We start from the raw sequence: 18,144 nt of genomic DNA on the forward strand, positions 1-18,144 counted from the left end.
TTAGGGACGATCAGGTCGGCAGGCAGAGTCGGTTAGGGGTGATCAGGCTGGCAGGGGGGCCTGTTAGGGGCGATCAAGGCAGGTAGGCAGGTGAGCAGTTAGGACCCAGCAGTCCTGGATTGTGAGAGAGTTGTCCCGGATTGGAGACGCTGCAGGCTGGGCTGAAGGGAGAGCCCCTCTCCCCTCCTGCCCCTCCCCCCCCCCCCCCCACCACATGAATTTTGTGCACCGGGCCTCTAGTTATACTAATAATAATCATTATTTTAGGATTATACAAATGCGGCACTAAAGAAAAACTTAAACTCACCTAGTTACATAGATGAATGAATTTGAATGCGGAGGACAAATACCTTGCTTGAGCATGTACCATTAAAGTAGGCTGTAGACAGACTTCACTTGTTTGACTTCTTGTCCAGTGTCCTTTCAGTTTCAATAATTTATTTGAAATTTTTTTCTCATTTCAGTAAATCTCAGAGTGAAATGAATTAAGAAGTAGATATATTTTTTTTAAAATATATTTTATTGATTTTTTACAGAGAGGAAGGGAGAGGAGAGTTAGAAACATCGATGAGAGAGAAACATTGATCAGCTGCCTCCTGCACACTCTCTACTGGGTATGTGCCTACAACCAAGGTACATGCCCTTGACCAGAATCGAACCTGGGACCCTTGAGTCCGCAGGCCGACGCTCTATCCATTGAGCCAAACTGGTTAGGGCAGAAGTAGATATTTTATTTCATAGTTCTTGTTGAAATTAATCAAGACTCTATAATATAAGATATCTCTAATTTTTCACTTCATATTTAAGTCAGCTGCAGTGTAGTTTGTTAATGAGCTGCTGTCATTCTTAACCTTTTATAGTTAGCTTATAATTATATTTGTCACACAGAATAGATTTTTACTGTGGTCCAAAATTTAAAGCACTTATAGTTTAAATTCTGTTTGTCCATGAAATTATAATGTAGTAAAATCCAATCTACAGAAAGTTTCAGTATTTAAATTAATGTAATTTCTTATCTGCCGTCCTGCAGTTAAACATTGTTCTATGAGACTTGCTTTCATAAAAAAGAAGTTTAGAAAGATTTAAAAATGCAAAACTGATGTCAGCACAAGGTATTTATTTTATGTAGTGTCATTTAAAAATCTACAAGTTAATTTGGAGAAGGATACATTTTAATGTGATTAGCAGTACAGAGGCAGTATAGTGTACTTGCTTTTCTATTTATTTCCTTTAAGTGGGGATTTTACACCAAACCATTCCTTTACAGTGTTTTCAAGACCTTTCATAGATGGAGTTTCTTTCACTGAGACACTTTTATTTCTCATCCTTGCCCTCTTTGGCTCTAGGACCTCTTCCATTTTTTAAAAAAATTATCTTTATTGTTTAAAGCAGTGGTTTTCAACCTTCTGGCCCTTTAAATACAGTTCCTCATGTTGTGACCCAACCATAAAATTATTTTCGTTGCTACTTCATAACTGTAATGTTGCTACTCTTTTGAATCGTAAATATCTGATATGCAGATGGTCTTAGGCGACCCCTGTGAAAGGGTCGTTTGACCGCCAAAGGGATCGCAACCCACAGGTTGAGAACCGCTGGTTTAAAGTATTACATATGTCACACACACACACCCCCCCCCCCCCCCCCCGCCCATTAATCCCCCTCATCTCCACTCCTATCCCCTCCCCAGGCCTTTACCCCACTATTGTCTGTGTTCATGGGTTATGCATATATGCATATAAGTTCTTTAGTTGATCTCTCCCCTCTGCCCCCTTCCCTCTGAGGATCCTCAGTCTTTTGCATGCTCCCATGCCTCTGGAACTCTGGATCTATTTTGTTTGTCAGTTTATTTTGTTCACTAGATTCCACATATAAGTGGTATCATGTGATATTTGTCTAGGACCTCTTCTTGATTTCTTTCTAACTGCCAACTCCAGTTTTTAGATTATATTACACTTAAATCATCCTTTACCCTCCTGTACCCATCATGTCACATTTTACGTGTTTCACTTGTATATATTCATGGTTTTCTACTCTGATTTTATAGTTTTATACCTTAGTATAATATGTCTGAATGCAGGTTTATCTAACCTTTGTATCTGTATTGGTTACATCCTCCTAATTTTAGAAGCACCTTATCAAAGGGAAGGGATGTAGAAAATGTTAGGTAGTGCAGATGATTGGAGAGAAAAAGCTTTCTTGATTGCTGCTGTATCCTCAGCTCCTAAAACAGTGCCTAACATGTAATAGATGCTCAATAAATATTTATTGAAAGAATGAAGGAATAGTGTTTATGAACTAGAATTTTTCAACTTCCAAAAGGGATGTCTCAGGAAAGATGAAAATTGGTATATGATTGATATATGGGTTAATTAATAGAAATCATTGACAATTATTTATATTCACTTGTGGCTTTAAAAGAATCAGATTTTGACAATAAAGGTTTAGATTTATAACTTTCATACTTGTTCCTCCCACTACCACCACATATGTGTGCATACACTCACATATACACATACATTATTTAGTCACCAAATTCAATTGATCCTTCTTGCACCCCTCTTCCCCATCAATTCTTTGCCTCTTCATTGGTTTCTTTACCTTCAGTATCTTAATCTAATACATTTGCAATTAGAGTTAATTTTCTGAAACAAAGTTAATTGTGCACCTTTAATAGCTAATAGGATACACAACCCTTTTTATGGTGTATAAAGTTTATTCCCTGCCACTCTAGCTATTACACATTAGCTTGTTTTTTAAGCAAGCAATGTGATCTTATACCTATGTAACATTTTATATGCTGATCCTTATATCTTGAATGCCTTCTTGTCACCAACATTCTTTTAAAAAGAAGGATTCTCTTTTATTAGGATAAAACTGTTTTCTTGATGACAAGTATTTTTCCAGGCATTGAAACAACTTTCCCTGTTGAAGGTGCTTACCACAGCATTTTCTTATTTCTGCTAAAGTGTCAGGGTAAGCAGTTAATGGCAAGAAAATGACCATAGTAATTTCAGTTTCTAATTATCAACAGGTAAAGGAACTTAAACATTCAAACAAACTAGAAATAACAGACATCAAACTGGAAGCAGCAAGAGCTAAGAGTGATCTAGAAAGAGAAAGAAATAAGATTCAAAGTGAATTGGATGGTAATATATAATTTTCCATGCTTTTTATTTTCACATCTAAACTAAAATTATTAAAATAGGTCACACTGAGTTTTTATTTTCAGATTTTCAGCTTACTTGACTTTTAATGTTAGACCACATATGAATTGTTTTTTGTTTACATGTTGAATGTTCATTTTGTGATCTAACTTTTTAAAAAAATCATGTTTATGTTATAGTTACTTGATTAATACATAAATTAAGTGAAATTTTGCAGTGTGAATTTCATACTTCCTGAGTTTATAATTTTAAATCTATTTAGATCATCATGTGATTATTAGTTACAGGCGCCCAACTTTTACCTTTAAAAATATTTTTATGTTGACCCTGGCAGTGATTGAGCCTCGTTCAGCCTAAGCTTATTTTTAACCTCCAGTTTACTGTTTAGAATGTCTTTCTCATCAGGATTCCTCAGAAATTATATTATTTCTGACTTTTCTTAAGTACTTAAATAAGCTGCCTTTGGCCTGTAATTATCCTTGAGTTGGTCTTCAGTTGAACTGGCCTCTGTAGTTTTAGACAGAACTTATGATGAGTGATTGTTTTCATTATTAATTTCTACTTGATGTTGACTCATGAACTTACATAGTTAGGGAGTAAATTTTCTTAGGAACTTATTGAGTTTGGGATCCAGTTTTGCATTCTTTTTTTACTTTGAGTTACATAACAAATTTTAGCTATTTTATCTGCAAAATACTTGTCATCTAATTACAAGGAAGATTTATAAATTCATTTGACAAAATTGAAAGTTTCCAATTTATATTTCTACTAGAAATCTAACACCTCTGCTAGAATAATAGGTTTTGAAGAGTTCTATGATTTTATTCAGGCTGCCTCCGGCCAGCTTGATGATGATGTTCTTTGTGGGTCTTAGGTTACAGAACCTTTGTAGGGGTGAAGTAGGTACTTAAACCTTTTTGGCTATCAGCCGGGTTGATATCCCTAGCTTTAAAGATTCAAATGAATAAATGTAACCTTTTATTAACCTTTTGTGTGTGTATGCTAAATAAACTAATGACCGAAAAATTAACTCTGAGTTTTAGTTTGTTTCATTCTTAAGAAAGTTTATCAATGTAATAATCTTCGAGAATATATTTCCAGAGTGACTTACTTTCTATACTCTAATAGTTGTCTTATCAATTTATCAATGTTTGCTATTAAATGTGATTTTTCATCTTAATAAGATTGAGTATAGCACATTTTTCTCCTTAAAAAATACTAGGATTACAGTCAGATAATGAAATTCTCAAATCAGCTGTTGAACAGCACAAAGTGCTCTTAGCAGAAAAGGATCGTGAATTAATACGTAAAGTACAAGCTGCCAAGGAAGAAGGTTATCAAAAACTTGTGGTATTACAAGATGAAAAGTAAGTACATAATTACCTTTTTTTTTGCATTAAATCTCCTTGCAAATGAACACATTTTGCTGTCATATTATTCTTATTATAGTTCTTGTAACATAATTATCATCTGTTGTTTTAGGCTTGAACTTGAGAACAGATTAGCGGATTTAGAGAAAATGAAAGTGGAATATGATGTCTGGAGACAGTCTGAAAAGGATCAGTGTGAAGAGAAATTGCGGGCTTCACAGATGGCAGAGGAGTCGGCCAGAAGAGAACTTCAAAGTATTAGGTTATATATTATATGTGTGTGTGTGTGTGTGTATATATATATATATTTCTTCTCAAAATTTCTTTTAAATTTCATTTTATTATTTAAAGTATTACAAATAGTAGTACATATGTCTCCTTTTTTTCCCCATTGACCTTCCCCCGGCCTCCCCTACCCCACGGCACATGCCCTCACCCCTCCCCTCACCCCTCCCCTCCCCCCTCCAGTGTCTTGTGTCCATTGGTTATGCTTATATGCGTGCATACAAGTCCTTCAGTTGATCTCTTACCTCCCTTCCCCAAATTCTCCCCAGCCTTCATGCTGTAATTTGACAATCTGTTCGATGCTTTTCTGCCTCTGTATCTATCTTTTTGTTCATCAGGTTATAATGTTCTTTATTATCCATAAATGAGTGAGATCATGTGGTATTTTTCTTTCACTGACTGGCTTATTTCACTTAGCATAATGCTCTCCAGTTCCATCCATGCTGCTGCAAATGGTAAGAGTGCCTTCTTTTTTACAGCAGTGTAGTATTCCATTGTGTAGATGTACCACAGTTTTCTAAACCACTCATATGCTGATGGGCATTTATGCTGTTTCCAAATCTTAGCTATTATAAATTGTGCTGCTATGAACATAGGGTTGCATATATCCTTTCTGATTGGTGTTTCTGTTCCTAGAAGTGGTATTACTGGATCAAATGAGAGTTCCATTTTAAATTTTTGAGGAAACGCCATACTGTTTTCCACAGTGGCTGCACCAGTCTGCATTCCCACCAGCAGTGAAGGAGGGTTCCTTTTTCTCTGCATCCTCTCCAGCGCTTGTCTTTTGTTGATTTGTTGATTTGTTGATGATGGCCATTCTGACAGGTGTGAAGTGGTACCTCATTGTTGTTTTGATTTGCATGTCTCAGATGATTAGTGACTTTGAGCATGTTTTCATATATCTCTTGGCCTTCTGTATGTCTTCTTTGGAAAAGTGTCTATTTAGGTCCTTTGCCCATTTTTTGATTGGATTGTTTATCTTCCTTTTGTTAAGTTGTATGAGTTCCCTGTAAATGGTGGAGATGAAACCCTTATTGGAGATATCATTGGCAAATATGTTCTCCCATGCAATTGGCTTTCTTGTTGTTTTGTTGATGGTTTCCTTTGCTGTGCAGAAGCTTTTTATTTTGATGTAGTCCCATTTGTTTATTTTCTCCTTAATCTCTCTTGCCCTAGGATCTGTGTCTGTGAAGATATTGCTGTGACATATGTCTGCATTTTTGCTGCCTATGGAGTCTTGTAGGATTTTTATGGTTTACCGTCTTACATTCAAGTCCTTTAGCCATTTTGAGTTTGTTTTTGTGTATGGTGTAAGTTGGTGATCTAGTTTCATTTTTTTTGCATGTATCTGACCAAATTTCCCAGCACCATTTATTAAAGAGACTGTCTTGACTCCATTGTATGCTCTTGCCTCCTTTGTCAAATATTAATTGAGTATAATGGCTTGGGTCAATTTCTGGGTTCTCTATTCTGTTCCATTGGTCTATATGTCTGTTCTTGTTCCAGTACCAGGCAGTTTTGAGAACCGTGGCGTGGTAATATAGCTTGATGTCTGCTATTGTGATCCCTCCAACTTTGTTCCTCTTTCTCAGGATAGCTGTGGCTATTCGGGGTCTTTTTTTTATTCCAGATGAATTTTTGGAGAGTTTGTTTGAGATCTTTGAAATATGCCATTGGTATTTTAATATGTATTGCATTGAATCTATAGATTGCTTTAGGTAGTATGGACATTTTAATGATGTTGATTCTACCAATCCATGAACATGGTATGTTCTTCCATTTGTTTATGTCTTCCTCTATCTCTTTTTTCAATGTCCTGTAGTTTTCCGAGTACAGGTCTTTTACGTCCTTGGTTAAGTTTACTCCTAGGTATCTTAATTTTTTTTTCATGCAGTGGTAAATGGGATTGTTTTTTTAATTTCTCTTTTTGTGAGTTCATTATTGGTGTATAAAAAGGCCATAGATTTCTGGGTGTTAATTTGTATCCTGCCACATTGCCAAATTCATTTATTAGGTCTAGTAGTTTTTTGATGGAGTCTTTGGGGTTTCCTATGTATAATATCATGTCATCTGCGAATAAGGACAGTTTTATTTCTTTTCCAATTTGGATGCCTTTTATTTCTTCTTGTCTGATCGCTATGGCTAGTACTTCTAGTACTGTGTTGAACAGGAGTGGTGAAAGTGGGCATCCTTGTCTTAGGGGAAATGGGTTTAGTTTTTGCCCATTGAGTATGATGTTGGCTGTAGGTTTGTCATATAGGGCTTTAATTATGTTGAGGTATGATCCCTCTATTCCCACTTTGCCGCGAGTTTTTATCAATAAAAGGTGTTGGATTTTGTCAAATGACTTTTTTGCATCAATTGGTATGATTATATGATTTTTGTCTCTCAGTTTATTTATGTGATGTATCACATTTATTGATTTGCTGATATTGTACCATCCTTTCATCCCCAGAATAAATCCCACTTGGTCATGATGTATGATCTTTCTAATGCATTGCTGAATCCAATTTACTAGCATTTTGAGGATTTTAGCATCTATGTTCATGAAGGATATTGGCCTGTAGTTCTCGTTTTTTGTGGTGTCTTTATCTGGTTTTGGGATTAGGGTAATGCTGGCTTCAGAGAAAAAGCTTGGAAATGTACCTTCCTCTTTAATTTTTTGGAATAGTCTGAGAAGGATAGGTTTCAGTTCTTCTTTGAATGGTTGGTAGAATTCCCCTGTAAAGCTGTCCAGACCAGGGCTTTTGTTTGCTGAAAGATTTTTGATCGCTGTTTCAATTTCTTCAGTAGTTACAGCCTATTCCGGCTTTTTTATTCTTCTTGGTTGAGTTTTGGGAACTTGTATTTTTCTAAGGATATGTCCATTTCTTCTAGGTTGTGCATTTTGTTGGAATATAGTTGTTCATAGTATTTTTTCATAATCATTTGTATTTCTGTGGGATTGGTTGTTACTTCACCTCTTTCATTACTGATTTTGTTTATTTGAGTCCTCTCTCTTTGCTTCTTGGTGAGCCTGGCTAGAAATTCATCAAACTTGTTTATCCTTTCAAAGAACCAGCTCTTGATTTTGTTGATCTTTTGTATTGTTATTTTTGGTCACTATGTTGTTTATCTCTGCTCTGATCTTTATTATTTCCTTTCTTCTGCTTACACTGGGTGTTTATTGTTGCTCTCTTTCTGACTCTTTGAATTGTAGGTTTAGATAATTTATTACCATTTTTTCTTGTTTTTTGAGGTAGGCCTGTAGAGCTATGAACTTCCCTCTCAAGACTGCTTTCACTGTGTCCCATAGAGTTTGGATTGTTGTGCTTTCAATGTCATTTGTTGCCATGATGCTTTTTATTTCTTCTTTGATCTCTTTGGTAACCCAATCATTGTTTAATAGCATGCTATTTAGCCTCCAGGTGTTTTATTTTTTTAAATTGTTTTTATTGTAGTTGATTTCTAGTTTTATGCCATTGTGATCTGAGAAGATGCTTGATATGATTTCTATCTTCTTGAATTTGAAGAGACTTTGCCTGTGTCCCAGTATATGGTCTATCTTTGAAAATGACCCATGTGCACTTGAGAAGAATGTATATTCTGTGGCTTTGGGGTGAAAAGTTCTGAAGATGTCAGTTAATTCCATCTGATCTAGTGAATCATTTAGGATTGATGTTTCTTTGCTGATTTTCTGTTTAGAGCATTTGTCTAGTGGTGATAGTGGGATATTAAAGCCCCTACTATAACTGTATTGCTGTCAGTCTCTCCCTTGGTATCCTCCAGAATTTTTTTTTATGTATTTGGGTGCTTCTGTATTGGGTGCATATATGTTTACCAGAGTTATATCGTCCTGTTGAATTGCTCCCTTTAGTATTATGAAGTGGCCTTCCTAATCTCATGTTATGGCCTTCACTTTGAGGTCTAATTTGTCAGATTTAAGTATTGCTACCCCAGCTTTTTTCATTTCTATTCACCTGAAAAACCCTTTCCATCCCTTCACCATCACTCTGTGTGAGTCCTTTGTTCTGAGGTGGGTTTCCTCTAGACAGCAGATATATGGGTCATGTCTTCTTATCCATTCAGCTACCCTTTGTCTTTTGATTGGGGCATTTAATCCATTTACATTTAAAGTTATTATTGAAAAGTACTTGATTGTCACCATTTTTTTTCTTTATGCCTGTGTTCCTTCTTCCCTTCCTATTTCTTCTTTTTACAACAGACCCGTTAGCATTTCTTGCATTGCTGGTTTGGTGGTGATAAACTTTCTTAGTTCTTTTTTGTCTGTGAAGCTCCTGATTTCACCTTCAATTTTGCTTGATAGCCTTGCTGGGTGCAGTATTCTTGGATTCAGACCCTTTCTTTGCATGACTTTCTATATTTCATTCCATTCCCTTGTGGCCTGATGTGTTTCTGTAGAGAAATCAGTCACTAGTCTGATGGGGGATCCTTTGTAGGTAACTTGCTGTCTCTTTCTGGCCGCTTTTAAGATTCTTACTTTGTTGGTGGTGTTTGCCAATTTAATTATAATGTGCCTTGGCGTCCATCTTTTGGGGTTCATTTTGTTTGGGACTCTGTGAGCTTCTTGGACTTGTGTGAATTTTTTCTTGGACTTGTGTGAAAGTTTTCTGTCATTATTTCTTCAAACAGGTTTTCTATTCCTTGCTCGGTTTCCTCTCCTTCTGGCACCCCTGTTACGAGGATGTTGTTTCATTTCGGATTGTCCCAAAGTTCCCTTAGGCCACCGGTTCTCAACCTGTGGGTCCCGCCCCCTTTGGTGGTCGAATGACCCTTTCACAGGGGTCGCCTAAGACCATCCTGTATATCAGATATTTACATTATGATTCATAACAGTAGCAACATTACATTTATGAAGTCGCAACGAAAATAATTTTATGGTTGGGTCACAACATGAGGAACTGTATTTAAAAGGCCAGAAGGTTGAGAACCATTGCCTTAGGCTCTCCTCTTGTTTTTTACGTGTTTTTTTTTTCTAGATCAGTGATGGCAAACCTTTTGAGCTCAGTGTGTCAGCATTTTGAAAAACCCTCACTTAACTCTGGTGCCGTGTCACATATAGAAATTTTTTGATCTTTGCAACCATAGTAAAACAAAGACTTATATTTTTGATATTTATTTTATATATTTAAATGCCATTTAACAAAGAAAAATCAACCAAAAAAATGAGTTTGTGTGTCACCTCTGACACGTGTGTCATAGGTTCTCCATCACTGTTCTAGATGCTGCTCTGCTTGGGTATTTTTTCCTGCCTTGTCTTCTAGCTCACTAATGCGGTCCTCCGCTTCTTCTAGTTTACTGTTGATGTTTTCTATTGAGTTCTTTATTGCAGTGATGTCATTTTTCATTTCTTCTTGGTTCTTCTTCATTTCCTCTTGGTTCTTCTTCATTTCCTCTTTGTTCTTACACATATTGTTGAATTTGTCTTCCAACCTTTTCAGTGACCTTATGACCATTTCCCTGAATTCTTTCTGTGACGTATTGCTTGCCTCCATTTTGTTTACTTCCTTTTCTGGTGATGCCTCCTTTTCTTTTGTATGCAGGCTGTTCTTTGTCTCCCCATGATCTCTCCTCTCCAGGTGTCTGGCTATGTAGCTCGCTCTCTCCTGTGTTGACTTTCACTAGGCAATATCTATCCTTTTCATCCGCAGATTGCCTCACCAGCTGTGTTTAATTCGCCAATTCTGGGTGGGTATTGTTCGATTCAGTTGCTCCTTCTATCTGCTCTGTGAGAAGGCGCAGGGCCTGTCCGAATATTCAGCGCAGCTTTGTCTCCCCCTGGATAGACTTTTTAGGCGCCCGTGGTCGGGGAGGCTGAAGTCCCGGTGTTCTTGGTTTCGCAGCTGAAGCAGTTGGTCCCTGGGTGATGCGTTTGTAGGGTCCCAGGAGGTATCCGAGGTCTCCCCTGTTGAAGGTAAAGCTGGGCTTCTGATCACAGCTGGTCTCCCCTTCAAGATGGCGCGGTCTCTGCGGCAGAGCCAGCCACTCCGGGAGAGATTTTAGCAGCAGTAGAGGCTGCCTGGCCAGGGGAGCCCGCTCTGCCAGTCCCCAACAGTCCCGTGGAATATAGCTGTTCCTCTCTCACAAATACAGACACTCCCCGCACGTCCACGCACTCTCCTTTCATTCTCTCACTCACTCAGTACTTTGCAGCCTACTGTCCCATCAGCAGCCATCTAGGATCTCCTTTATAGTATGTTTTAATGTCTGGTTGGGTTATTCTGTCTTTCTAGTTTTTCTTCTTCTTTTTTTTAAAATTAAGTCTTTATTGTTCAGATTATTACAGTTGTTCCTCTTTTTTCCCCCCATAGCTCCCCTCCACCCGGTTCCCACCCCATCCTCTGCCCTTACCCCCACCACTATCCTCATCCATAGGTGTACAATTTTTTTCCAGTCTCTTCCCACACCCCCTGCACCCCTCCCCCCCCTGAGAATTGTGCCCCTGATTCTATCATATTCACCAGTTTATTCTGTTCATCAGATTATTTATTCACTTGATTTTTAGATTCATTGTTGGTAGATATGTATTTGTTGTTCATAATTTGTATCTTTACCTATTTCTTCTTCTTCCTCTTCTTAAAGGATACCTTTCAGCATTTCATATAATACTGGTTTGGTGGTGATGAACTCCTTTAGCTTTTTCTTGTCTGTGAAGCTCTTTATCTGACCTTCAATTTTGAATGATAACTTTACTGGGTAAAGTAATCTTGGTTGTAGGTTCTTGCTATTCATCACTTTGAATATTTCTTGCCACTTCCTTCTGGCCTGCAAAGTTTCTGTTGAGAAATCAGCTGACAGTCGTATGGGTATTCCCTTGTAGGTAACTGACTTTTTTTCTCTTGCTGCTTTTAAGATTCTCTGTCTTTTGCTCTTGGCATTTTAATTATGATGTGTCTTTGTGTGGTCCTCTCAGGATTCCTTTTGTTTGGGGTTCTCTGCACTTCCTGGACTTGTAAGTCTATTTCTTTCACCAGGTAGGGGAAGTTTTCTGTCATTATTTCTTCAAATAGGTTTTCAATATCTTGCTCTCTCTCTTCTTCTGGCACCCCCATAATTCAGATGTTGGTACGCTTGAAGTTGTCCAAGAGGCTCCTTACACTATCTTCATATTTTTGGATTCTTTTTCCTTTTTGTTTTTCATGATGGGTGTTTTTTGCTTTCTCATATTTCAAATCTTTGACTTGATTCTTGGGATCCTCTAGTGTGCTGTTGGATCTCTGTATATTATTCTTTATTTCAGTCAGTGTATGCTTAATTTCTAGTTGGTCCTTTTTCATATCCTCAAGGGTCTCACTAGATTTATGGAGGGTCTCACTAAATTTATCGGCGGTTTCTAGAAGATTCTTGAGTAACCTTATAACCGTGGTTTTGAACTCTATATCCAGTAGTTTGCTTTCCTCCATTTCTGTCATTTGTGACCTGTGTCTTTGTCTCCACATTTTTTATGCTTCCCTGTGTTGATAGAGTGGCTTTCTGTGCTAGGTGTCCTATAGGGCTCAGTGGCTCAGCCTCCCCAATTACCTGAGGTGGACACTCTTGGTGCATCTCTTTGTGGGCTTTGTGCACAGTCTTCTTATAGTTAAGCCTTGATTGTTGTAGGTATCACTGGGAGGAATTGACCTCCAGGCCAATTGGCTGTGAGAATCAGCTGTGTCTACAGTGCGAGAACTTCTGTGCTTGAGACAACCTTCTGGGGCAAGACTTGCTTCAGTGGGGCTTTGGTGCTCACTGAGTCTGCCCCCCGAGTGTGTCCTTTATGGATGTGAGGAGTTGTAATCTGGATGGTCCCACTCTGACCACTTGGTACACTGGCTCTTGGATCTCTAAGGAGGTTCTAATTTAGCCTCTGCCTGAGGCTACCCTGCAGGAGCTACGGAGAGATTTGCAGATTCCTCTTCTTTGTTTGGGGTTTGGAGGTGCCCAGATGAGGCCCAGCTGTGAAGCAATGCAAGCTGCTGTGGGGCTTTGGGCCATCTTTGGGATGTTCTGGGTCTCTCTGACCCAGCTGGAGTTAGGTAATTTTAGATTGCAAAGGGTCAGGTCATTCATATGTAAAAGCCTCTGTGCACAGCTTGGGTGGGGCAGGGTCTCGGGGAATCAACAGGGCGGAGCAAACAGCTATGGCTGATCCTCAGTCCTGCCCTAAGAGGCCCCAGGTCTCAGTGTTCCTTGGTATTCGCTGTAAGCAATTCTGAGAGAAAGCCGCCCTCAAGTTCCGACCGATGCCAGACAGTCCAGTTTCTCTTCGTATGATTCTGGGTCCCCAGAGACGCCCGGAACTAGAGTTCATAGCAGTCGGGAGCTTGAGACTCCCTCCGATTGAAAAAGGCAACCGTTTCCTCAGCTGCCAGCCCTTTCCGCGCGTGCCTCTGAACCTCTGCACTTTACTTCCGCACCTCCTCTGAGTCTCAGTGTGCTTTTCTCTTTCCTTCTACTTGTAGAATTTCCACTCAGCCAGCCTTCCTGTGGTTCTAGATGGTGTCCGTTTTGTCTTTTAGTTGTATTTTTGAAGTGGTTGTGCGAGGCAGCAATTTCTGGTGTTTACCTATGCCGCCATTTTCATCAGTCTCTCTAGTTTTTCTTCTTATAGTGGTTTATTGACTAATCTTTTTTGTTTGTTTTTCCATATAAACTTGAATATTATTGTCTAGCTCCATAAAATAGTTTGGTGGTATTTTTATTGGGATTCCTTTAAATATTTCATCTAATCTAGGGAGAACTGACATCTTCATGATGTTTAATTGTCCTAGCCAAGAGCAAATTTATTTCAGTTAGTTGAAATTTATTATTGTGTTCTTCCGAAGAGTTCTAAAACTTTATGTAGTTTTGACACATTTCTTGTTTATTCCCAAATACTTAATCTTCTTTGTTGCTTTTATAAATGTTTTTCCCCATTTTGTTCTCTAGCTCGTTATTGTTTGTTTATGAAGCCTATCAACACTTACATGTTGATTTTATATCCTGCTAACTTACTCAAGTCTTATCTTTGAGTTAGTTTTATTATGAATTACCTAGTATTTCTCAGGCATACTATCATATCATCTACAAATGCAGATGACCTCTTACCAATTATTATGCCTGTAACTGATTTATCTATTTGCACTGGCAAGCACCTCCAATACAGTATTGAATAGTTTTGAGGATAGTGGGCATCCTTGCCTTGTTCCTGATCATAGTGGAAATGTCTCTCCTGTATTTTCATTAAGAAGCCAGGTTTAGGATTAAGGAATGTCTATTCTATAATTTAAGGAGGTATCCATCAATTTTTATTTCCCTGATTTTTTTTTTTAATCAGCCATGATATTTAAAATTGTCAAAGGTTTTTAGCATCTCTGGAGAAAATTTTTTGTCACTTTGCTCTCTTAATGGCTTTCCTAATCTTGAACCACCCATCATTTCTGGAATAAAGTCCTCTTGATCTTTGTTTGTGTAGGTGGTAGTGTATTCTATTTGTTAATACTGTATGTAGTACTTACTCGGGGAGATCTCTTCATAAGTTATATAAATGTCTAACCACTGTACTCTATACCTGAAACTAATATAATATTGACTGTCAACTGTAATTGAGGGAATAAAGCACATACACAAAATAAGAAATGACCAAGGAAAAGTAAGCACTGAAACAGTGAAATTAAAAAATAAACAACCATTTTGTGAACCTCTATGCAAGTAAATTTGAAAACATTCATGAAAGAAATAATTTCTTATGAAAATACAGATTATCAAAACTAATCCCAACAGAGATAGGAAACTTAAACAGGCTGATTTCTATATAGGAAACAGATAGTTATCAAAGAACTACCCCAGAAAAAAGGTACAGGCCTAGATGGTTTCACAGGAGAATTCTACCCAGACTTCAAAAACCAGATAATTCCACTATCCCAGAGCATTGTAAATCAAGGAAACTGTCTTAATTTTTTTTATGAGTAAGGGTAACATTGATATGTAACCTGATAAAGACATTACAAAACAAAATTACAGCACCATTTGTAGAAGTATGTCTTTTCTCCCATTGAATTATTTTGGTAACTTTGTTGAACATTATTTGACTGTGTAAGTGTGTGTCTGTTTCTGAACTCTGTTCTATGTCATTGATCTGTATGTTTTTCTTGACACCAATATCATGCTGTTTTGATTTCTCTAACTTTATGGTAAGTTTGATTCATGTAGCGCAAGTCCTCTACTGCTGCAGTCTTTTGCAGCAAGGTTCAGGAATCTGGAGAAGGGGCTGCGACATAAACAGATACACTAGACAAGAAATATAAATTTGGAAGGTATGGGGAACCAGGTATATCACTTCCCTCTAGTGGAGAAGCTCTCCGAATTTCCAGACCCAAGGCTTTTTATTTACTACTAGTGGCCCAGTGCACGAAATTCGTGCACATCAAAAGGGACTTAATTAGAGGAAATATTTTAATATTGCTATTTGTCCTTTCTCTATAATAGAAGTGTCAGAGATGAAAGAAAATTAGTAAAATGTATATGAAAATCTCCCTCCTGTCAGAGTCTGGGGTGCACTGTGGGACCCAGAGTCAAGTCCCCGCCCACCCGTGTGCACCTCGAAATCGCATGAGACCCAGACCTGGCCGCCCCACCCCTGTCAAACCCCGCAGGGTGGGGGCGTGGCCTCAGGTCCCCTGGCCCCGGCATGGGGGCGGGGCCACGGCCTCAGGTCCCCGTGCCTGGCCTAAGGTCCCCTGGCTCCGGCACTGGGGGTGCAGCCTCAGGTCCCCCGGCCCGGCGCCAGGGCGAGATGACCATTTGCATATTAGCTCTTTATTATTTAGAATAATACACATTTGCCCTTTAGCAAAGCAAACACACATATCAAAGGTAAGGTTTGGTAAACAGTAAAAGATTATCAGGTTAGGGGATTGCCCTGAGCTATTCAGCCACTATTGTCTTGACAGAACAATAGGTGCATAGCTTTTAGCCCTTACTAAAAGCCAAGGTCCATCAGCCTTCTGAAGGACTTCTTGCATAATTATGACCTGCTGGTCTTAGCCTCCAGCACTCTACCTTGTTCTTTTTTGTCAGGATTGTTTGACTCTTCCAGATTCTTTGCCTTTCCACATAAATTTCTGTATTAGCTTGTCATCTTTTCAAAAAGGCTTAAGATTTTGATTGGGATTGCATTGAATCTCTGCCTCAATTTAAGGAGAGTTGTATTCTCAACAGTATTGAATTGAACAGTTTCTCCACTTCATGATTGTGGCATATCTCTCTGTTTATTTAGGTCATTTTTAATTTCTTTCATCAGTTTTATAGTTTTTATTGTATATGTATGTCATGCTCGTCCTGTGTTGAATTTTATTTCTAAGCATTTTGATGTGATTATAAGTGGAGTTATTTTTAAAATCTTAACTTTCTAATTTTCATTGCTAGCATATAGAAATATAGTTAGTTGAATTAAAAAAATTTTTTTTTCTTTATTGATTAAGGTATTAGATATGTGTCCTTATCCCCCCATTGACCCCCCCACCCTACACTGATCCCCTCACCCCCCCCCCCCCCCTGTTGTCTGTGTCCATTGGTTAGGCTTATATGCATACATACAAGTCCTTTGGTTGATCTCTTCCCCTTACCCCCACCCTTCCCTACCTTTCCTCTGAGGTTTGACGATCTGATTGATGCTTCCCTGTCTTTGGATCTGTTTTTGTTCATCAGTTTATGTTGTTCATTATATTCCATAAATGAGATCATGTGATATTTATCTTTCTCTGACTGGGCTTATTTCGCTTAGCATAATGCTCTCCAGTTCCATCCATGCTGTTGCAAATGGTAAGAATTCCTTCTTTTTTACCGCAGCGGAGTATTCCATTGTGTAGATGTACCAGTTTTTTTAATCCACTCATCTGCTGATGGGCACTTAGGCTGTTTCCAAATCTTAGACCTTGAATCATTACTAACATCATGTATTTTCGACTAGGTGCTTTTTGGATTTCTTAGAGTTTTCTAAGATCATGTCATGTATATTTTGTGCTTTCTTTTTTCTTTTCTTTCTTTTTTTCTTGTGCTTTCTTTAGTTTACTTCATTCTTTTATTTTTTTTTGATTTGGAAATTTAATTCAACTAATATTCTTTCATTTTTATTGGTAAAAGTGTCTAGTTCTTATTCTTATCACTGCTTTAAATGTATCCTATAGAAAATATGTGTTTTCATTATTATTTTTTAGAAATTCTCTCACCAGTTTGTGTTTTCTTTTCATCCAAGAGTTGTTTAAATAGAAGATGCGGTTGTTTAATAGAAGGTGAAACTAATAGTTTGCTAGGGCTGTCATAGCAAAATACCACAGACTGGGTGGTTTAAACAACAGAAATTTATTTTCTTACCGTTCTGGAGGCTAGAAGTCTGAGATCTCAAGATGTTGGTAGATTTGGTTTCTCCTGAGGCTCTCTCCTTGGCTGACAGATGGTTGCCTTCTTGCTATGTCCTCACATAGCCTTTTTTCTCTGCACATGTATTCCTGGTACCTCTCCCTCTTCTTATAAGGACACCAGTCATAGTGGATTAGTTCCTATCCCTATAACTTCATTTAACCTTAGTTACCTCTTTAAAGCCCTATCTAAATACATTCTAAATTACTGGGAGTTAAGACTTCAATTTGTGAATCTTGGGGAGACACAATTCAGTCCATAAAGAAGGTTTTTGAATATTCAGGTGGGAGAGCTTGCTTTTTTATCTTTATTTTTTTTAATTTATAGTTTTACTAGAGGCTTGGTGCATGAAATTCATGCATGAGGGGGTGTCCCTCAGCCCAGCCTGTACCCTCTCCAATCTGGGACCCCACAAGGGATGTCCGGCTGCCCGTTTAGGCCCGATCCCTGAACCGGCAGTCGGACATCCCTCTCACAATCTGGGACTGCTGGCTCCCAACCGCTTGCCTGCCTGCCTGCCTGATTGCCCCTAACCGCTTCTGCTTGCCAGCCTGATCACCCCCTAACCACTCCCTTGCCAGCCTGATCATCCCCTAACCACTCCCCTGCCAGCCTGATCGATGCCTAACTGCTCCCCTGCCGGCCCGATTGCCCCTAACTGCCCTCCCCTACTGGCCTGGTTGCCCCTAACTGCCCTCCCCTCCAGGCCTGGTTCCCCCCAGCCCTCCCCTGCCAGCCATCTTGTGTCCACATGGGGGCGGCCATCTTATGTGTTGGAGTGATGGTCAATTTGCATATTAGTCTCTTATTAGATAGGATTGCATTGTGATCAAAGAGTATGGTTTCTATTATTTCTATTTTATAAAACATAATAACATTTTCTTTGTGATATAGTCAGGACTAAGGTAAAGCAAGTGAGGGGCCCAGGGTAAAAAGTAAGGAGACAC

The 18,144-nt window shown here is 38.5% G+C and overlaps 1 protein-coding gene across 5 annotated transcripts in view; it reads left to right on the plus strand.

Moving 5' to 3' along the window:
• The window catches only part of CEP83 (centrosomal protein 83), a 135,852-nt gene that overhangs the window by 95,205 nt on the left and 22,503 nt on the right, over nt 1-18,144 (plus strand). For all 5 annotated transcript variants that reach the window (XM_070409573.1, XM_070409575.1, XM_070409576.1 and 2 more), the window contains 3 exons: nt 3,032-3,146; nt 4,387-4,531; nt 4,647-4,796. In XM_070409573.1, coding sequence (XP_070265674.1) covers nt 3,032-3,146; nt 4,387-4,531; nt 4,647-4,796 — 410 coding nt within the window. The remainder of the gene's footprint in view (nt 1-3,031; nt 3,147-4,386; nt 4,532-4,646; nt 4,797-18,144) is intronic.

Source organism: Myotis yumanensis, unplaced genomic scaffold (assembly GCF_028538775.1).
Source record: "Myotis yumanensis isolate MYYU_CA2020_CCGP unplaced genomic scaffold, mMyoYum1.0.hap1 SCAF_3, whole genome shotgun sequence".
Taxonomy (NCBI): domain Eukaryota; kingdom Metazoa; phylum Chordata; class Mammalia; order Chiroptera; family Vespertilionidae; genus Myotis; species Myotis yumanensis.